Raw genomic sequence first — 22,723 nt, 5'->3', positions numbered from 1 at the left:
TATTCTTTCATGTTTTGATTTCATCTTACTCTTTTGAGGTAATTTTTATTTTCCTATTACCAGATATGTTAACAGTTTAATCAACTGCTAGTCTTTTTTTTTTTTTTTTAACTTATTATGGGATTAAAGGACATTATCAAATAATTGTATAATGGAAAGGGAAGATGAATTAGTCATGTGGCTAAATGAAGGGATGATATATAGATGTTCAGAGTAATCTACTGTTATCATGAAGCTATCAGATGTGAGGAAGGAATCAAGTACCATGATTAGATGCCTGAAGGTTTCAACTTTTGACAAATCATGGCTGACAGCCAAAGAGGATGGGGCAAGAATCAACTAAATGCTGCATCATTGGAAAGAACTTTTGAATTGATATCACAGATTTGAGTATTTTCACATTTTTTTAGATTTATCAATGCTATGTTTTCCATCTACCTATTTCTCCTCTATTTTTCAAATATCCCTTTTTTTTGTGCTAATTTTGTTTCCTCATTTTTTAGGTTATTTTAAAATTACATACTCTTCTTTAATATTTTTGTTTTTTAATCTATTATTTCAGATATAATTTTTCCTCCAAAGCTTCTTTAATCTTCACCCAAGAAACGTTCATATTGTCTCGATGTTATGGTTTTATTTTTTATTTGTTCTTTAATCACTTATTTAGTATATCATCACTTAGTCTCCATTTACATTTATGCTGCTTCTATTCTTTTATTGCAAGTGATTTTTAAATATGCCTTTATTATTAGCTTTTAAAAAAAGCCTAATGTTTCTGTGTTCTGAAAACTGTACCTTACATAGCACTTTACGATTTGCATAGAATTTACATATTATTTCATCTTATCTTGACAGTGAAAAGATGCTATTATTAAAATTTTACAGATTAGGAGCTTGAAGCACACAAAGGATAACTGACTAGCCTAGGGCCATACATTTACTAAATGTCTGAGACAGGATTCAATCTCAGCTCTTACTTTTAAGTCTAGCATTCTATATACTATACCATTTATTTTATGTGATGCTTAGAAATTGATATATTCTTCAATGACCCAATACAATTTCAAAAGACTCATGATGGAAAATCAGAGAAAGAATTGTTGAGGTATTAATACAGATTGAAGCATTCTACTTTCACTTTATTTTCTTGTGTTCTGTTTCTTCTTAGACAACACATGACTGATATGGGGAAAAGAGGCATAATCTTTAATAATGCCTTTCAGAAAACATAACAATTACTTCAGATACAGCTTCTCCAGAAGTTTGTTCATTTGTTTTTCCTTTTTATGTTGGATTTGCCAAGTTCTGACGAAGTAGCATTAAAATTTCATGAATACCATGTGACAATTGATATTTTCTGATGCAGTTTAATTTCCTTTAGGTATATGGAAGGTACGCTGCTAGCTCTCAGATGTTTAGTACCGATAATGGTTCACAGTCCAGATTTCCTTTAAACATGAGTTTCCCTGTTTTTCTCTCTTAGTTTTGTTAATTATTTTCACTTTGACAGCATAATTGTAGATTCTGCTTTTTTTTAGAACAATCCTTTGTATGGCAAATTTTGTTCCAGGCTTTCTCTTTGTTTAATGTGCAACAATCTATTTTTTTTCCCCTAAAGATGTATTCCTTGAATACTGCAAATCTTTGGATTTGGTTTTTTCCCCCCCAACATCTTGTCATTCATTTCATGAAATGTTTGATCCATTCACATTTATATCAGTGTGTTAAGCTTATATTTTCTTCCATTTTCTTGCAAGTCAGTGCTATTTCTATGAATAATTTCATATGATGATATTAGTATATTCTTGTAAGTTGTTTTGTGGTATCAAGTTTCTTTTTATTTAAATGATTAAATTCTCATTTACTCTTCTTCTGATACAAATCTATTCATGGGTAGTCCAAAATCTCTCCCCTCCAAACTTTTCAGTTAACATTCTTTTGCTACATCCTTTTTCAACTTTTCCTTTATTTTATACTCATTTTTTCTCTTCTTATTCAGAAATTTGATCTCCCATGTATTTGATATATCTGTTAAAATCTACTTGATATCTGTGGATAAAATTCCTAGCAAGAATATTACTTATTAATATAGCCCAACATTTGTTAAACAAGCAACTTTAAAAAGAGTTTCCTCCAGTATCGAGACTGACACTCATCTAGAGTCAACCAACCAGTTGGGGTCCCAAGCAAGACTGGGGTCAAGATTGTTTTTGACTCCAGGTCTGACAATTTATATATTAATACATCTTTTCTTCCTTCTAATCTCTCAATCAAGTTCCCCTTGAGATGTCCCTTCAGGAACCACTTTTACCCTACAGTTCAATGTTTTTAAATAGCCTATATAGATAACATTTTTATTTGTCTTCTCTTACTCAATTTGCCTTTCTTGAGTGCTAGGGTATTTAAAATAAAATTATCTGTTCACCTATGGGATTTGAGGTTCAAATTCTTTTAACTTAACTACCTTTTTTCCTTGATAATTAGGTTCAATTTTGCAAGATTAATTTGAGCTGCCAACTGGGGTCCTTTGCTCTCTGTGATATCTTTCTTTTGTACTTGAAAGTCCTTTACAATGCTTATAAAATTTGTTATTGAAAATGTTACACTTAACCAACAAATATCTTGGAATTTGAAGTGTGGATTTTTTCTGATAGTGATCTATAGATCTGCTTAATTAATTCCTTGCTGTCTCTATTCCAGTAATCTGATTTTTAAAATTTTCTGCAGAACTGTATTAGGTTTTTTTGTCCTACTCTTCTCAGTAAAGTTATCTTTGTGCACCTTTTCTTCAAGGTCAGTCATTTTGGTTTACATAAAATTCATGCTCTTGCAAATTTTGCTTACATTCTTCCAAATTTACCTCCTCTTTAGAATTTGTGCTCTTCTCTTCTATGGAGTGATTCTCCATGATGTTTGCAAATTTAATCAAAATTTGAAACAAAATCTGTAGTTCTCATTTGTAGTAGAAGTATCATATGAGGAGACAAAAATCATGGAGTAAAATAACAGGAGAGTATAAAATTGTTTAATGATGGGCTTTTTTTTTTTTGGGGGGGGGAGAGAAGATGTCTCTAGATTTGGTAGACATTTATTATCCCATATAATATTGTACCATTTTCTCTATATCAGTTTCCCAAATCTAATGTCACTTATTCCCTTGCTAAATCATACTAACAGGGTTATCAATTGCAGTATGGGACCAGGTAAGTTTCCTAGTATCTTCCACTCTTCCTGTGTTCTAATTATCACTTCTTAGGACCAGGAGAGTGAAAAGGAGTAAAAATTCCTTAAGGTTAACAGAAAATAAAAATAAATCATATTTCCCACAAACCTAAAATTCCAATCCAATCCAACAAGCATTTATTAAGCGCCTATGTGCAAGGCAATGAGGATACAAAGACAAAAGTAAAAAAATTCCTGCTCACAAAGAGCTTACATTCTAATGGAGGAATATGATATATAATATTATACACTGCTGTTGCTCCTTTATAGACTTCTATTTCTAATATATTAATAAAAATTTAAAAGTTGTCCAAAACATATAAAAGAAAAAAATCCAATCAGTACTTTAGAAATGGTTCAAGACTTACAAATAATGCTGATTTACCTTCTGCATTATTAAATTCCCAAATTTCAAAATGACTTACATCTGTGAAAAAAACAATTAAAACAAAAAAGATATTCCAATGATTTAAGAAATAAAACTGCTTTTGAAGGAAAAAAGATAGCTGTGGCATCTTCCCCATATAACTCATTATTATGAATCATAATTCATAAACACTGTCATTATTATCAAGCCACCTAAATTTTTTAAAGGATTATTTTTTTGGTCCAGACTTGTGATTTTATGAGGCAAAGCAGACCAGCAACTATTCTACAATTTAGTCTCATTGTTGCCTGGAGGTTTTGGGAGGCTGCTATGACTTGCCCAGGATCACAATACCAGAATGTGTAAAGATGTGGGACTTGAACATCTTCCTGTCTCCAAGGCCAGCTCTCTACTCACTCATAATATGCTGCCTCTCAATTTGAACTTAGTTTCACAAAAAAGATAAATTTCACTGCATATCTAAGAATATGTGTAAAAGTTATAATTAAATGGAATGTATATAACCTTTCAAGATGTATTATACACAGAGAAGAAATTCAACCCATCTGGAATATCCAGTATGAATTTATTGAATTGTAAGATAGGCACATGAACAGATACTCTAAAAATCCTGAAAAGTTTCTTTTCTATACTACTACTGACACAAACTAAATATCATACAACCTTTTCAACTCTTTACTTCTACTTATTCAAACTAAACTACATAACTGGCTAAAAGAGCAACACTTTCAAGGGTTATTTTTAATAGACAAATTTTTGAAGTATATAATACATAATTTTCAAAATTAGGTTTGCTCTTCAGGGGGAGGGGGAGGGGGAGGTGGTGGAGGAGGAGGTGGTGGTGGTGGAGGGGGAGGAGGCTCAATAGTTTCCATAAGCTTCTTATTAACTTCTTCATTGTGGCGGTTTTGACAATGGGTTAAATGTTTCTTAAAGCCCCTTGGGAAATTTGATTCAAAATTACACCGGGGACACTTAAGCAAACTTTGCCCATGAGCTGCAACATGATTTTTAAGAAGAGATTCCAAAAGAAAAGCCTTTCCACATATTGTGCATTTATATGGGCTATGAACATTATGCTTGTTAACTAAATGATGCAAAACAGCACCTTTTTTCATAGCACGACAGCAACAAATCTTGCAAAAATATTTTCCTTTTCCTCGCTTCATATATTTTGCTATTTCTTCTTCAGAGATAAAAGCCTCCTTCTCATCTGTAAACTGCAGGATGCTTTTTGGCTGATCAGTAGCATCCATTTTTTCCTTAGTGAAATCAACGGATTCCACATCAAGTTGCTCTTGATCACTGTTGGACTCCTGGCCCTTTAGATCTAGGAAATCTAAATCTGTTTTTCCACATTCACTACTACTAAGTTCTGTGTCAGAGTTGTCTTGGTTATCTTTCTTGAGCTTCTTTCGACAAGAATATAATGCATCTTCCTGAGTCAAAATATCATCTTTTTCATCTTCCATGGTCTCTGTCTGGACATCATACTCACTACACTCAACTAACTTCTGAGATTCAGGGTAAATAGCAACAGATTTGTGAAGCTCAGGAAAAGAAGTATGTTTCCTTGATTCTGGGAAGAAAGCCCGTTTCCGTGACTCGGAAGATGATATGCTTTTGGGGGACTCAGAGAAAAGGGCAGATTTTCGGTCAACATCACCGGAAATAGGTTTTCGAGTCTCTGAAACCAATTTAAGAGATTCAGATGAACCAGGTTTCCGGGATTCAGGGAAGACAGGTTTCTGAGGTTCAAGAAAAAAGGAAGACTTCCAGACATCTGGAGACCCAGGAGTTACAGTCTTCTGGGATTCAGTAAAATCATTAGAAACAGGTTTCCAAGACTCTCCAGAAATAGAAGGTTTCCATTGATCAGAAGAAACCTTCCAGAGTTCTGGTGATACTGAAGATTTTTGGTGGTCAGGAGACATTGAAGGGCCTGATTTTCGGAGCTCAGATAATACTGGAAGTCCTGACTTACGAAGGTCAGGGGACAATGGGGGAACTGCCTTCCGAATTTCAGGGGACAATGGGGGACCTGGCTTTCGGAGCTCAGGTGATAAAGGGGCACCTGTTTTTCGACCTTCAGGGGACAATGAGGGACTTATTTTACGAAGTTCAGGGGACAATGGAGGACCTGATTTACGGGATTCAGGAGACAATGAGGGACCTGGCAAACGGAGTTCAGGTGACAGTGGAGGACCTGCCTTCCGGGCCTCTGGGGATAATGAGGGACCAATCTTCCGAGCCTCAGGGGATGAAGAAGCTGGTTTCCGAGCTTCTGGGGATGAAGGACTTGGTTTACGAGACTCAGGGGACAATGGGGGACCAGTTTTGCGAGTCTCTGGGGAAGAAGGACCTGGTTTCCAGAGTTCAGGTGACATAGGAGATGTCTTTCGAAGTTCTGGGGGTCCAGGCTTCCAGGCCTCAGACGTAGTAGATTTCCATGAACCAGGTGATACAGGTAAAGGTTTCCAGGATCCAGGTGACATAGGTGGACTTGGCTTCCAAGGTCCAGGTGACAGAGGTAAAGGTTTCCAAGGTCCAGGAGACACAGAAGGAGCAGGCTTATTAGTAGGCTTCCATGGTCCAGGTGATGCAGAAGGAGGAGGTTTCCAAGGTCTAGGGGACGTAGACACAGGCTTCCAAGGACCTGGTGATACTGCTGGGGCTGGCCTCCTTGGTTCAGGGGACACAGCAGGTGATGGTTTCCAAGACTCGGGAGAAACAGCTGGTGACGGCCTCCTAGGTTCAGGAGATTCAGTCAGAGCTGGTTTCTGGGATTCAGGAGATGAACTTGGAGATGATCCCCAAGGCTCAGGAGAAGAAGCTAGAACTGGTTCTTGTGGTTCAGGAGAAGTTGACAAAGGAGTTCTCAATGTATCTGTAAAATGAGAGAGCTTCTGGACCAAGGGGTTAGCAATAGGAGACTTCTGTGGCTCTGGAGACATAGAAGTAAGTTTCTGTAGTTCCAAAGAAGCCAGAGGGACAAGTTCTGGGGATTCTGGAGAAGGAACAGGAGAAGATTTCTGAGATTCAGAAAGGACAGGTTTTTGAGAGTCAGAGCCAACAGAAAGTTTCTGTGACTCTCCAGAAGTAGGTTTCTGGAGTTCTGGAGAACTAGCAGGGGTAGTGTGAGGTGATTCTGAAGATTGAATAAGAGTAGGTTTCTGTGATTCTGTTGAAAAACCAGGCATGGATTTCTGAATTTCAGATGAATTAGACATTTTCTGGGACTCAGAGAAGAGAGGGGTTTTCACAGCTTCTGTCTCCTTATCCAACTGTTTTTTCTGTTTATCATCCCACTTATCTTTTACTGAATGTTGGGATGTAATGTGATAGTACACATTGCAGTACATTTTGCTGGTAAAGAAACATTTATGGCAGTGAAACAACTTTGCAGTTTTCTGGTAAAATATCATTTTACCTAACCCACCAGCATCCATTTCATCACAATGCTCTGGATGGATGGTACCCATATGGATTTGTACACTTTCATAATCTGTGCCTTTGAAACTGCAGTGATCACATTCCAAACGTTCTGGTTGTTTACGAAGTTCTGGGAATACTTCCATTTTTAAAAAATCTGTTAGAACTTGCAGAGGTCCTCTGAAATCACGTCAATATTGCTGCAATAAAGTAAAAACCAGTTGAGTTATCATAATTTATTCTTATATTTTATTTGAATGCAATTCAACCCATTCAATGAATCCCAACCTATTCAAGTTACATAATTATAAATAATAAAAATACTTAGGATGATATATTTGCCAGATGTATATTTCTGTAAAGATTACTCAGATTCCCCCCCCAAAAAACAATGAATCTTATTTTTGACTAAGACTTAGGAGATTCTCAAAATCATACTGCCTCAACACAATGATTTTGAAGCACTAAGTGACAACTCTTGCAACAAAATTTAGGATATTTTAGTGAGGGCCTAAAAAATACTAATAATGTTTTATATTTCCAGTCTTTATCAAAAAGCATTAAATAAATTAAATATTAACTTGGAAAAAATGGTGACCTTTAGAAAATAATTTCCCAGGTCTAGAATGATCCTCCATGGAATCTTCCCACGTAGCCTGATGCCACAGTAGACTATTACTAATACTGAAAAAATTACAAATGTTTGGGTTATTTTCAATTATAAGCCTAATGAACACATACAGAATTATCTTATTTGCCTAGAAACAATGAAAATTTTCTCACCACATATGTGCCACTTTTAATAAAAAATATTCAAACATCACTAAGATCAAATTATCAAATGAACATAGAAATATATTAACGTTTTAACAAAAATGTCTTCTTTTAATTAAAGTATTCAATAAAGGTCAAATCAATAATAACTTTTCATGCTGAATGTTTCTGAAATAATACTGTAAAATCTTTCAATTCTGCATTAAGTTCTAGCAAATCACAAAATTCCTAATAATTTTAATAGCTGTTACTGACAATGCCAGTGTGGGCAAATTATCTGCAGGTCTTCTGTTTGAACTTTTCTGAAGTTATAGAAGGATATATGTCACCTGAGAGAACTGGAAAGAGTTTTCTTCAGAGTATTAATCCTTTTTCCCACATCTCCCCTTAAATTTTTGTAGCTCTCCCTGGCATTATCCAAAATTTTGGAAAAATACTTTAGGTCTTCATTCTTCCCTAGAATGAATGAATAAAACAAATAAATCAAAAAAGAAATTTGTGATATAATGCAGTCTTAAATATGGGCAAAACAATCCCAAAATCATTATCCCCAAAACATCTTTGACCCAACCAAGCAGAAATCATGTTAATGACATTGGATTTTTTTCAATATGTAAATTTTACTGAATTTTTTGTTGACTTTTTTTCCTCCCTCAAAATTCTGTTTTAAAGGATCCTTATCTAAGAAGAGAAGAAAAAGAAAGGATGTAGGGGGAAAATCCAGATAATGAAAAACAAAATATATCAATAAAAACTTTTTTAAAACCAATTTATGTTCAAAATAGAAAACTCTTGTTTTATATAGAGATAGAAGGGATTTCAAAGGTCATTTCATAATTTCAAACCTTAAGTTTATAGATGGGGAATATTAAATATCTTGCCTGAGATAGCACAAACTAATACGGATCAGAAGCAGGATTTGAACATAAGTCTTTTGACTGCAGAAACAATACTCTACCATTTTGTTTCCAATGTCATTCTTATGACAACACCCTAAAATTAAGTGGAAGGATCAAATTTCAATAAATCATCCTAGCTGTTAACTGCTTTAGTTGTATCTAAATAGCCTATAACCTAGGAACCATTTTGAAAATTATAAGATTATACAAAAAGAAGTTCCTTCAAATAATCTTAGACAAAATTACTTAACCTCTCTGGGTTTCAGTTTCTTCAATTACAGAAAAGAGGGAGTTGAACCACATGACACCTAAGGTCCTTTCAAGTTCTGAAAACTATGATCTTATAAAATTCACAATGACAGAAGTGGTTCTTATGAACGAAATTGTAGCTACCAAGCCAGTACTGCCCTTTCTACATCTGCCCACCTAAACAACTTGCTAGAGTTTTACTTTTGTCAAGTAGCAAACAGATACTTTCATAAGCAACCTATAAGAGTCCCAGTTTGATTAAAGAATCTAGGTGCATATTTATCTATTTTCTCAACTGAAAAAGCAAAACCTACAGATAAGGCAGTATATTATGTGGTGGAAAAAGCACTTAATATGGAATCAAAGGACCTGGGTTTGAATCTTAGCTCAATTCTTCTATTTTTTTTCCCCTCTTTCTCTCTCAATTACCACCAATTACCTCAATCTGCCTACTTTTAACTGTTTTCATCAATCTCCAAATCTCTCCTATTGTGTTATCTGCTGCCCAGCCTTTTTTATACTACTTGTCAAAGCCCTGGTAACTCTCACTTTAAAGTCTTCAATGCCTTTTTTCTTTTTTTACATAAAGGTCAAGTATTAAGTGACTCACTATCTGGCTGTGTGTGCTCCTAAAAATTGCCCACACATTTCTACAAGTATTCTGCAACAAAGAATCTGCCAGGTAAAATTCTGTAACTAGAGTTTCCACAGAGCAAGAAGGAAAGTGAATTCACCAAATCAAACCTTATATTCTGTATTAAATATATGTCTACAGTACTTTCATACATGCATGTATTTATAATCCCTCCAAATAATATATTGCGTTATGCAAAGATTTCAGAAACACATAGATTCTGAATTATTAAGGATAAGAAATATTAAGACTCAAAAGGAAAGGTAAAAAAAAAGGCTAATGGAACAAGGCTTAACAAGTTCAAGTTCAATGCAAATACTCCTAAATAGGGGAGAGGCCAAGAAAGACAAATCTGAGAAAAGATGAGGAGATAAGATTGTTGCTGGAAGAAATTACATAGCAGGTTATGAAAGAAATCTTACCAGATGCTTCAAAACTAGTATTCAAAGACCAGATATCCTACATGGCTTTTTAGCTAAGCCACAGTTAAGCTCGCTTTCACCTTGCATAGAGAAGCAAACATAAATGTTGAGGGATTGACCTGAAAAAGTAGACACAGAAAGGAGAATTAGACTGTATCTTTGTTTCATTTTAAAACAATGGATTCAATTCCTTGCCCATTTTTAATTGGGTCCACTATAGATTTATGTTATCTCATCTCAATTGTATTCACTGCAATATCCTTCTACTGTTCCCTAATCAATTCTGTATCCTACTTAGCAAAGCATCTATTCTAAACCTCCTCTCAAACACCCACAGCACTCTTCTCCCCATACTCTCACTTGAGAATCTTGCTATTTCATATTTCATTGAAAAAAAAAAAAAGAAGCTGATTGCTCCCTCTTTTCCTAATTTCATATCCTTCTGACATCACTCTCCACAGTTTTCTTTACTCATCTTTAAGGCAGAAGCAGTTCTTTTCCGTGTCAAGGCAAACCTCTTTTATGTGCAGCCTTGAATCCATATATCTTTCAGGTTCTTCAGTAGACTGCTCCTAACTAACATCATCCCCACTAGCTTTATCTTCATCACTATTTATTGGTCCCTTTTCTGCTGGCAATGTCCCATTGTTAAAGAAAATCTTCAATTTCATCGTAGCAATCATCCCACATTTCTCAGCTCTTCAGATAAAGGCCTTGAAAAAGTTCATTGTTTTAAAATGCAACTGTCACTGTCTTCAAAGTTACCAATAATCTTTTACAACTAATGCCATATCTAATGGTCTTTTTTCAAATCAAATCGATATTCAGCTACTCTCTGCAGCTGATGATCTACCTTTCTCTTGGTTAATCTCTCCTCTCTGGGTTTTTCCGATACTGTTCTTTACTGATTCCCCTCTTATGTGACTATTCCTCAGTCTCCTTTGCTGAATCTATGTACATCCATGTTCAGTACTAATTTTGGCTCTGTCCTGCACCCTCTTCTCTTCTTCTATAGTATCCACTCAGTAATGTCACAAATTTCAACTGTCATCTTTATGTAAATGTTACCAGATCTTTATCCAGCTTTACAATGTTGCCTTTTGGACTATCTAGACAATACATAGGCTTTTACAGCTCAAAATATTCAAAATGGAAACCACTGGGGGTTTTTTTTCCCACCAAAACCTCTCCTTTTCTGCATTTCCTTATTATTGTCACCTAGTTCAACCAATTTTAACATTAACCTCAACTCCTTATTCTAACCCTACATATCCAATCCATTGCAAAATATTATTATTTCTTTCTCTATAGCCTTTCATACATACATAGCCTTTTTTCTCTACTCATACAATTATCACTCTAGTTCTATATTTCACTAACTCTCTCCTGGAATATTGCAATAGTCTTCTTACTAATCTTCTGGCCTCAAGTATTTCTCCATTTGAGTCCATCTTCAATTAAATTGTTAAACTCCCCCCCCCCCTCAAGTTTTAATCCTATTACCCACCAAACTTTGTCCCCAAGCAATAAACTCCATAGTTCTCTATTTCCTCTAAAATAAAATATAAAATCCTTTGGTTTGGCATAGTATCTTCACAAATTGACTTCTTCCTGTCTTTCTAGGTCCAGAAGATCTTTCCAGTATACTGATACTTTACTCTCTTACATAAACTCTGATCCAGCTACCCAGGCCTATTTGCTGCTCCTCACACATAACATGCTCTTCCTCCTCTTAGAAACCCTTGCTTCCTTCAAGACTCAGTTTAGTTACCTTCTGCAAGAAGGTCTGTTAGAGAGTCTTTTCCTTTATGATTACGTTCCGTCTAATCTGTAATATTATATGTACCTGTTTATTTACATGTTGTCTCTCCACTATCATCTTTACAATGTAAACTACTTCTAGACTAGGATTATTCTCACATTCTTTTGAATTCTAGGCACTTATTACACCAAACTTGGCACATAGTAAGCCTTTAATAAATATACTTATTGACTGAGCCTTCCTATAAGAGTGGGGGATGATTTTAGTAATAGTTATTTAATGGATCTGGATACCAGTATGATATTATACAAAAAAGGCAAAATGAAACTCTAAAGTTGCATACTCAGATAAAACTTTGCAGGATACTGGGGTGATTCCCCTCTTTGCCAATGGCCCTTTAATTAACTCATTAGAATCTACTGTTCAATAATCTACCTAAACTTTTCCTGACATTTTCAACTAATACAACTTCATGTTCATAGGTTGCTAATTCATATATTTCTATAATTCACTATATAAATAAATGTTTCTTCTAATTGCAACTTAAACTTTAAGATGCAAAAGTGAAAGGACAGGGCTAGGAATTGTTTTGTAATTAAATCTGTAAACATGTATGGCATACATTTGGTTGCAATGTATCATATTACTTTATCTTGTTCCTATTGAAATTAGTCATTCATGCTTTCTTCTACTGATCTTTCACAATGTAACTTCATTCTCTGAAGCAATGGACAGGCACAGAAGTAGGAGAGATAAATACTACTTATTACTGAGAAGATTTAAGGCTTCTAAGAAGTAGAAGATGAATTTCTACTAGAATCAGGTGATACTTTTTAAATTATTAATCAGTCATCAGAAAGGAAGGAAAGAAGAGGCCAAGTAGATATGAGAGTGTTTACCTAAGCAGTTATGAACCCAGAGAAGAAAAGACAATTAACAGCCAGATTCTTACACAATGTTAAGGGGAAGTCACAAAGGAATGTATTTATCTCAGTAACTGAGAAGACAGACCTATCAGTCTACCTATCTGACTGTTCCTTGTCAGTCTCCCTTGCTGGATCTATATTCAGGTTTCCTCTATTAACTATGGGTGTTATTTAAGGCTATCCTTGGACCCTTTTCTCTTCTTCTCAATATCATTCCAAATGATAATCTCATCAGCTCCCATGGATTCAATTATCATCTGTATATAGATGATTCTCAAGTTTACTTATCCAGATTATGCCCAAAAAGTTATCAAAATGTGCATACCCTTTGACCCAGCCATACTACTACTGGGCTTATACCCCAAGGAACTACTAGAGAAGGGAAAGGGTCCTGTATGTGCCAAAATGTTTGTGGCAGCCCTTTTCATAGTGGCTAGAAGCTGGAAGATGAATGGATGTCCATCAATTGGAGAATGGTTGGGTAAATTATGGTATATGAAGGTTATGGAATATTACTGTTCTATAAGAAATGACCAACAGGAGAAATACAGAGAGGCTTGGAGAGACTTACATCAACTGATGCTGAGTGAAACGAGCAGAACCAGAAGATCATTATACACTTCAACAATGATACTGTACGAGGATGTATGCTGATGGAAGTGGATTTCTTCAACATAGAGAAGAGCTAATCCAATTCCAATTGATTAATGATGGACAGAACCAGCTACATCCAGAAAAGGACTGGGAAATGAATGTAAACTGTTATTTTTACCTTCTGAATCCAATTCTTCCTGTGCAACAAAAAATTCGGTTCTACACACATATATTGTATCTAAATTATACTGTAATATATTTAACATATATAAGACTGCTTGCCATCAGGGGGAGGGGGTTGGGGGAGGAAGGGAAAAAATCTGAATAGAAGTAAGTGCAAGGGATAATGTTGTAAAAAATTACCCATGCATATGTACTGTCAAAAAATGTTATAATTATAAAATAAAATAAAAAAAAAAAAAGAAAAAAAAAAAAAAAAAGTTTACTTATCCAGGCCTAACCTTTCTCATCTGACCTCCAGGACTGCATCTACAATTATCTACTTAATATTTTGAAGTAGATGTCTTATTGGCATCTTAAACTCAACAAGTTTCAAACTGAACTCACTACCTTTCCCTCTAAACCAGTGGTCCTCAAACTTTTTAAATAGGGGGCCAGTTCACTGTCCCTCAGACTGTTAAAGTGCCGGACTATAGTAAAAACAAAAACTCACACTCTGTCTCTGCCCCTCAGCCCATTTGTCATAACCCCACGGGCAGCAGCGGGTAGTTTGGAGTAGTTTGAGAACCCCTGCAAACAGTCTTCTCTTCCTTACTTACCTAGGCAAAGTTATCCTCCTAGTCATTCAAACTCAAAATTCCTCAGTCCTTCTCACCCCCTATCTATACAATTGCCATATCCTTTCCATTATATCTTTGTCACAAAAGGACTTATTACAAATAAGTCCCCTTTTCTCCTTTGACATTAGTATCACAGTACAAGCCCTTAACATCTCAGGGCCAAGACTTCAACAGCTTGATGGTCTTCCTCAAGTCTCTTCCTATTCCAGTTCATTCTCCACTAAGCGGTCAAAATGATCTTCCCAAAGTGTAGGTTTGATCTCCAGTGACTCCCTATTACCTTCATGATCAAATTTAAAATCCCCTGGTAGCCTTCTGAAGTCCTTCATAGACTTAGGATGAAAATGTTATCCCTCTCCAGAGAAAAAACTGGTAGAATCTAAATGCAGATTGAAGCATACTCTTTCTTTATCTTTCTTGTTTGTTTGGGGGTTTTTTTGGTCTGTGTTTTCTTTCACAACATGACCAACATGAAAACATGTTCTACTCAAATGCCTATGTATAACCTATATCAAACTGCTTGCCTTCTCAATGAGGGAAAGAGAAAGAAAATGTGGAGCTCAAAAGTTTGTTTACTTTTAAATGTTAACAACTGTTTTTACTGAGGAGAAAATTTTATATATATAAATATATAAATTTTATTTATTTATTTATATTTAAAATTCTTCATAACCTGGCCTCTTGTTACATGGGTAATGGGAGAGGGGCCTGCCACTCACTCATTCTCTTAAATTTATAATCCAACTATTTTCTTCTCTCTCTTCTAAAATCAATCATGTACTAGACTTTGTCAATTCTATCACCACATTGCTTCAATGAATTCCCCTGCCTCTCTAATCCCACTACCAGCAACCAAATACAGGCCAGCCCTCAACAATACTTAACTGGACTACTGCCTCCTTCTAAGACTTCCTGGCTCTCACATCTGAGTTCAAAAGCATCCACAACCTGGAATCACTCTGCCTTATTATTATTATTATTATTAAAGCTTTTATTTTAAAAACATATGGATAATTTTCAACATTCACCCTTGCAAAACCTTGTCTTCCAAATTTTTTTCCCTCCCTTCTCCCCACTGCCTCCCCAAGATGGCAAGTAATGCAATATATGTTAAACATATGCAATTCTTTTATATACATTTCCACAATTATCATGCTGCACAAGAAAAATCAGGTCGAAAAGGAATAAAATGAGAAAGAAAACAAAATGCAAGCAAACAACAACAAAAAGAATGAAAATGCTATGATGTTGTGACCACACTCAGTCCCTATAGTCTTCTCTCTGGCTCTCTTCAGTACAAGACCATTGAAACTCACCTGAATTATCTCATTGTTGAAAAGAGCCATGTCTCACAGGACAAAAATAGTGAATAACTATAGCAATCTAGTGTTTGACAAACCCAAAGATCCCAACTTTTGCAATAAGAATTCACTATTTGACAAAAACTGCTGGGAAAACTGGAAATTAGTATGGCAGAACATAGGAGAGTTTACCTCTCAGACTTGTGGAGGAGGAAGGAATTTGTGACCAAAGAAAAACTAGAGATCATTATTGATCACAAAATAGAAAATGTTGATTATATCAAATTAAAAAGCCTTTGTACAAGCAAAACTAATGCAGACAAGATTAGAAGGGAAGCAATAAACTGGGAAAACATTTTTTACAGTCAAAGGTTCTGATAAAGGCCTCATTTCCAAAATACATAGAAAATTGACTCTATTTTATAAGAAATCAAGCCATTCTCCAATTGATAAATGGTCAAAGGATATGAACAAACAATTTTCAGATGATGAAATTGAAATTATTTCTACTCATATGAAAGGGTATTCCAAATCACTATTGATCAAAGAAGTGCAAATTAAGACAACTCTGAGATATCACTACACACCTGACAGATTGGCTAAGATGACAGAAAAAGATAGTGACAAATGTTGGAGGGGATGCGGGAAAACTGGGACACATGCATTGTTGGTGGAGTTGTGAACAGATTCAACCATTCTGGAGAGCTATTTGGAACTATGCTCAAAAAGTTGTCAAACTGTACATACCCTCTGATCCAGCAGTGTTACTACTGGGCTTAGAGATCTTAAAGAAGGGAAAGGGACCTGTATGTGCCAAAATGTTTGTATGTGTATAGATGTATAATGATACCTCAGGTATCATTATACCTTTTAACCATATAATGCTCCACTATACATATGTTTCAATCAAAACGGACAACTTTCCACCCTACACAAACTTAGTAAAAAATCTACTCACATTTTACTCCCACATTTCTATGCTTCTGTACAAGCTAGTCTCTTGCCAGTGATGTCTTCCCTCCTTTTTTTCACCTGCTGAATTCTTTTCAATCTTTTGAAAGTCCAACTCAAATATCATCTCTTCCAAAAAGCCTTCCCTTACCACTACATAGCATTCCCAATCCCTCTATTTTTGTCTGCTTGCATTTTTCATTTCCTTCACAGGCTAATTTTACATTACTTCAAAGTCTTATTCTTCTTGTGCAGCAAAATAACTGTATGGATATGTATACATATATTGTACTTAACATATACTTTAACATATATAACATATATTGGTCTACCTACCCTCTGGGAGAGGGTGAGGGGAAGAAGGGTAAAAGTTGGAACAAAAGGTTTTATAAGGGTCAATGCTGAAAAATTACCCATGCATATATCTTGTAAATAAAAAGCAATAATAAATAAATAAATAAAATTTAAATGAAATAAATCTAAATGATAACAAACTCATAATTATATTATGGCATTGTAATTAATTTATGTTAATTAATAATAAAAAATAATTTAAAAAAAATTTTAAAAGCCTTCCCTTATCCCAATGATTTGTAACTTTTCTCCACAGTCTTCTTACTATATTTTCTTCACTACAATTTAATATTCCAGAAAGGAAGTTAAGAAAAGAGGGTGGAAAATCCATCAAGGGCTTTAAAGAGTATCAGTAATATCACAAGAAACTGTTCAATAAGAGGATGACTTAATAGAAATCTAGCTGATTTCCAGGGTACCTTTTAACTCTAAGATTCTATTAATAGACGAATGTAACAGAGGAAAAATAGAAACTATGTGCTATTGGACCGTGGCTTGGATGGCATCAAAATAAAGGACTTCTGGCAAGTGAGAGAATTGTCTTGTAATATCTGAAGGGAAAAAAATGTATATTAGGAGATTCTCAGCTGATCAAAAAGTTTCTAAACTAAGGGGACACAAAGAAAAATGGTCACACAGAACTGTAACGCTAGATTGTCTAGAAGATAGCATAATGGCAGTGTTACTCTTCTTCATATGGCAAAAGTTCAGAATTGAAAACAATTTATGATTTCAGATGTCTATATACCAAATATTGGTAATACTGCAAACTTGAAATTCTAACAAAAGAAGATAATCATAACCCCTTGTGTCATTGTGACTCAATAGAATGGAACTATGATTGGACTATGACCAAAGAATAGTGTTAACATATTCAAAAAAATAGAATTGATGGAAAAGATGAGGACATAAAAAAAAAAAAAAAGTTTCATAATATTTGTTGGTACCTAGCACAAATCCTCTGGACTTAAAGGTCTAAGTTCATTCTCTTTAAATGAGATTCTGATTTAAGTCACATTCTATGTACTTTTAGAGCTGTTTTTAAAATTTTAGTGAAATAACTATCACATAAACAAAAAAGATTTTGATCCAAGAAAACTAGATGACTCAAATATGCAATTCAAACTAAACAATCACAAAATATCTTGATGATAAACAGTAAAGAAAGATTTCTAAAAGAATTAAAAAGGGAGCTTCAAGATCTTAGATTTTAAAATACATGTATGGAACTGATGCTAAGTGAAATGAGCAGAACCAGATCATTATACACTTCAACAGCAATACTATATGATGATCAATTCTGATGGACGTGGCTCTCTTCAACAATGAGAGGATCCAAATCAGTTCCAACTGGTCTGGAATGAACAGACACACCCAGAGAAAGAACACTAGGAAATAAATATGGACCGCAACATAGCATTTCCACTCTTTCTGTTATTGTTCACTTGTATTTTTGTTTTTTCTTCTCAGGTTATGTTTACCTTCTTTCTAAATCTGATCTTTCTTGTGCAACAAGATAACTGTAGAAATATGTATACATATATTATATCTAACATACTTTAACATATTTAATATGTATGGGACTATCTGCCATCTAGGGGAAGAAGTGGAGGGAAGGAGGGGAAAAATTGAAACAAGTTTTTGCAAGGATCAATGTTGAAAAATTACCTATGTGTATATTTTGTATATAAAAAGCTATTTTTAAAAAAAGCACATGTATGAAATGTCAGAGTGGCATGAACATACCATATGAGGCCAGCATCAGGCCCAAAACTAAGATTTTGAAGCAATGTTAGAGACAACAAAAAGGGATATGAAAGAACTTTTTACAAATAAATTATGTTTAGAGCAAAATGATTAGCAAAGAAAAAACAAGAGACAGTGTTTGGAGAAGATGGGATAATAAATTAGAACAGAAAGAAACAGATTTTCTAAAAATTCAATTCTCACAATATAAAGAATAGAACAAATATCATTCAAAAAGTATAACATCAGGCCTCTGGATGTAGAGGATTTATAAACCAAATGCTAAAATAATTTGCAAATGTAATAAAAAAGCCTCCATTTGTAGTTTTTTAGAAAACAAAAACAGAATAAGTTACCAGAAGACTGGAGATAGACAAATTGATTTTTTAAGGGTAAAAAATGGATTCCAGATGTAACAAAGTTTTTAATGTTATTCAATGGTGAAATTCTACAACAAATTTCTAAGCAATGGTTTGTAGACACATATAATAATGATCACTCAGTGCCAACATGAGATTGAGAAAGATTATACTAAACGAACATTTTTATCATTTTTTGACTATTCAGCTGGAAGATGAAACCATAAACACATGTGATTTCAGCATATCAGATAACAATATTTCATGATAACTTCAAGGGATATTTTCCCCAAGAAGGAAAATAAGGGACAGTGGAATGGAGTCATACAACCAGAAGTGAATTAATTGATTGATTAATGTTTCATGGTAAATCTACAGATTCTAGCCTGTCATAAAAATTTCTATCCTTGGTCTATTCTGATCAATATTTAAATGAACTATTTTGATAAAATATAAACTTATTAAATCTGCTTATGACACTAAGTTGAGTAAGATGACAAGATTTCAAAAAGATCCCCCCAAAGTAGAAATGAGTCAAAACAAAGAGTTAGAAATGTAAGAGTGATCTAAATCTAGAATTGCAAAAATCTAGAATTTTGTTTGACCACAAATTCAATAATGAGCCAATTAATAAAAACCCCAAAACAACAAAACAAAAATAAAATTTTAAGGCACAGTAATATTGTGTTCAAATAAAAGAAGACAAAACTCCCACTCTCACTACAGTTGTGAGATTACAAAGAATCACTGAATGGCCATCTAATTGAATCCATATCAGAAAAAGAATGCTATGAATAATATACTAGACAAATGGATATGCAACTTGCCTCAAAATATCCAATGTAAAGAACTTGTGAGGCAGCCCACCTTATATTTAGATAATTTGCTAGGAAGCTTTTTCCTGATACCAAGCTTAAGTTTATAAAACCCCTTTGCACCTGTTGCTGCTCTTTCCTCAGAATCTTAGGACCAAGCAACACAGAACTAACTCTTCTTTTCTGTGCCAGCCTTCTACTGGCTAAACATTCCCAATCAGCTCTTAACCCTAAAGTTGACTCCTCCTTGGGACATTTCCCCCAACTTAATAATGTTCTTCTTAAAATGTGGAACCCAGAACTTACCACAAAACTCCAGATGTAGTGTAACCACACCTTTAATGAAATATAAGATCCCACTATTTCTCTTGGCTGCCATATCATCATACTCAGAGCCTAAGGTTTCAATGTGCTCAGGCAGCCAAGACAGCACTCCTATAGAGTTCATTTTAGACACCATATTATGAGAAGGACAAGGACAAACTAGAGAGCTTCTAGAGGAAAGTAATCAAATGTTAAGAAATCTTGAAACTATTTCCTGTGTAGTGCAGATGAGTGAGCCGTGAGCATTTATGACTTTAGAAGCAACGAGTCTCCAACAAGCATCTATTAGGAAGGAAATACAAGTATCTATTAAACTCTGCTAAGTGCTGGGGACACAAAGAAAGGCAAAAGACTGTCCCAGCTCTCAAGGAGCTTACAAGGGCAACATGATAGTTATGTTCAATTATTTGAAAGTGTGTCATGTGAATGGGATTAGGTTTGTTTGTGTTGCTCAAGAGGGCAGAATTAGGACCAACTGGATGTTACAAGGAAATAGATTTTGATTCAACATAAGAAAGAACTCTCCAACAATTAGAGCTATTCAATGAATGAGGAGTAGGCTCTATCACAAAACAGCAGTCAAGCAGAGGTGTGATGACCCTATCAGGAACGCCACAGAAACTATTCCTAATGTGACTATAGTATGGAAAAATTAATTTATCTCTATGATTAATCAACGAACTTTTCACTTTCAAAATTCCAAGACCCAAATCACAATGTTTAAATCATTCCATTTCTGACTACATATAATTCTAACTAATCCATAATAATTAAAATTACTCTTGTCCTATTCTAATCTACCCACAAAACTCAGCACCTAGTCTCATTTCCTTCTATTATAAATCTACTTCTTTTCCTAAATAGATAAACATTCATCTTTGCTCTGTCATCCCACCACTAGGTTCAGATTTTCCACAAAACAGTTTTGCATTTTTTATCTATGTAAATATATGTATATATACATATGTAAATATATGTATATAAACATATACATATGTATACATGTAAATAAATACATATTTTTTCCCCAAAAAATTATTTTTTTCTCCCTGCACTATCAATTAGCCATTTTATTCTACTTATAATCAAACATAAACATTTTCTGATGGCCAACTATGAGCAAGATATTGTGTAACAAAATTTTGTTGTGTAGCCTGCAAAACAAATTACACCACAGATGAAATTCTAGTAATAGTTTTTTCTAATTTGAAACATTTCTGTCATTGATCTTAACTGGGTATTGCATATATAAATTGATACTCTGTAGTTACAGACAATGGAAAACAGAGAGAATGATCATGAATAAGGCTCTCGGCTTTCAGAGTCTTTTTCACTTGTGCAATCTTGCATTCGCCCCCCACGGGTCTGCTTTCTATCTAGGCGGCAACATCTACAGAATTATGTTTGTTTTAAGCTGAAGAGTAATTGACGAAATGCTTCGGACCCAGAAAAAAACAGGTGGCGAGGCACATCAGCAGCTCACTTTTTTAAAGCTACTACGGCTTCTCCTCAGGAATACAGGCATTTTAAAGGGTTTCTCCTGGGCGGGGCACCTTGCACACTAGGATTCGCGAGACCCGACACCCGTCTCTCCAGTCCCTGTTCCAATATGGAAAAGCCCGAAGATTTTATTCTATATCAGACCCACAAGCATTGGGGGCTGGCACACCAGTATCCCGTTAAAAGCAATGCACGGAAACAAAACACGAAAGGGCGTGAGGGCAGATTCCCCCTCCCCCATCCATCCTGATCCCGCCCGCCCCAACACACATACACATATATATATAAACGCACGCGCGCGCGCACATACACACTCACTACCGCAGCCCCTCCCCCTCCCCCGTTAAGCCAGCTCCGCGCGCGCGTTCCTACCGTGCAGGGCAGAGGGGGGAGGGGGAGCGGCGGGCACGTGGTGTGCGGGGAGAGCCGGGCCAGGGGGGTGGGACCGGGACTCCGTTCCTCGCGGACCGGAGGCCACGCAGCGGCGGTGGCGGCGGCCTCCCAGACGGGGTCCGCGAGCCCCTGCTGCGCGCGCGCGGCTCCTTTCCCGAATGGCGGAGACGCAGCGACTCAGGCTGCTTCTCCGGGTGCGCGAGCGTGCGCGCGGTCGCGTGCGGGAGAAGGGGGGAGGAAGATGGTAACCGGGAGGGAGGAGGGAGGAGGCATGATGGGGGTTGGAGGGCGGGGGATGCAAAGAAAGGTTGGCGCCGCCACTTTCCGCTAAGGCGCGGTTTCTTTGCGCTGCCCAATCAGAGTGAGGATCCCCTGAAGCCTCCGAGGAGGGAGAAGGGGGTGTGTAGGGTGGGAGGTTCTTTGAACCGGAAATGCCCTGGCGTCCCTCAGATATCCCTCCCTCTCCTTCCCCACCCCCGCCGCTGCGCGCGCGCTGGGCCATCACACTCCGAGAACGCTCTGGGGCGCGGTGAAGGAAGCTCCTTAACGGAACCGGCGACGCCGAGACCCAGTGAACCCCTCCCGATGTTGGGGCTGTTGGCAGGAGGGAAGGTCGCGGCCGGTTCGGCCGAGTCGGGATCACAACTTCGTTCCAACCTGCCTGCGTCCCGGAATAGTCTATTCCGCTTTATTGTTCTATGTGGTCCCGCTAGATCAGGGAGTGGGCGGGTGCCCTGGCACCTGGCGGCCTCTTCCCCCCCCCCCCAATTCCAGGCCCCCACCAATTACATCTTCCTTTACACCTTGCTAGCACCGGGATTGGGTTCTTGGCCTTGTCAGTCAATCAGACTTGGCAAATTGAGGGCTTACTCCGAGCC

The 22,723-nt window shown here is 36.1% G+C and overlaps 1 protein-coding gene across 1 annotated transcript; it reads right to left on the bottom strand.

Annotated features, from left to right (window-relative positions):
- Nucleotides 1-3,343: 3,343 nt before the first annotated feature.
- On the bottom strand, nt 3,344-22,060 carry CHAMP1 (chromosome alignment maintaining phosphoprotein 1). The gene is made up of 4 exons (XM_074299625.1): nt 21,825-22,060; nt 10,021-10,139; nt 8,146-8,272; nt 3,344-7,242 (listed from the first exon to the last, which is right to left on the bottom strand). The coding sequence occupies exon 4, from the start codon at nt 7,186-7,188 to the stop codon at nt 4,396-4,398; it is 2,793 nt and encodes a 930-aa protein (XP_074155726.1). The 5' UTR covers nt 7,189-7,242; nt 8,146-8,272; nt 10,021-10,139; nt 21,825-22,060; the 3' UTR covers nt 3,344-4,395.
- Nucleotides 22,061-22,723: the final 663 nt, after the last annotated feature.

Source organism: Sminthopsis crassicaudata, chromosome 3 (genome assembly GCF_048593235.1).
Source record: "Sminthopsis crassicaudata isolate SCR6 chromosome 3, ASM4859323v1, whole genome shotgun sequence".
Taxonomy (NCBI): Eukaryota; Metazoa; Chordata; class Mammalia; order Dasyuromorphia; family Dasyuridae; genus Sminthopsis; species Sminthopsis crassicaudata.
Note: the sequence above shows the minus strand (reverse complement) of the source record. Positions and strands in the feature narration are given on the sequence as shown.

Excerpts from the sequence above, each read along its gene's own strand:
- CHAMP1 (XM_074299625.1), bottom strand. The coding sequence starts at position 7,188 with ATGGAAGTATTCCCAGAACTTCGTAAACAACCAGAACGTTTGGAATGT.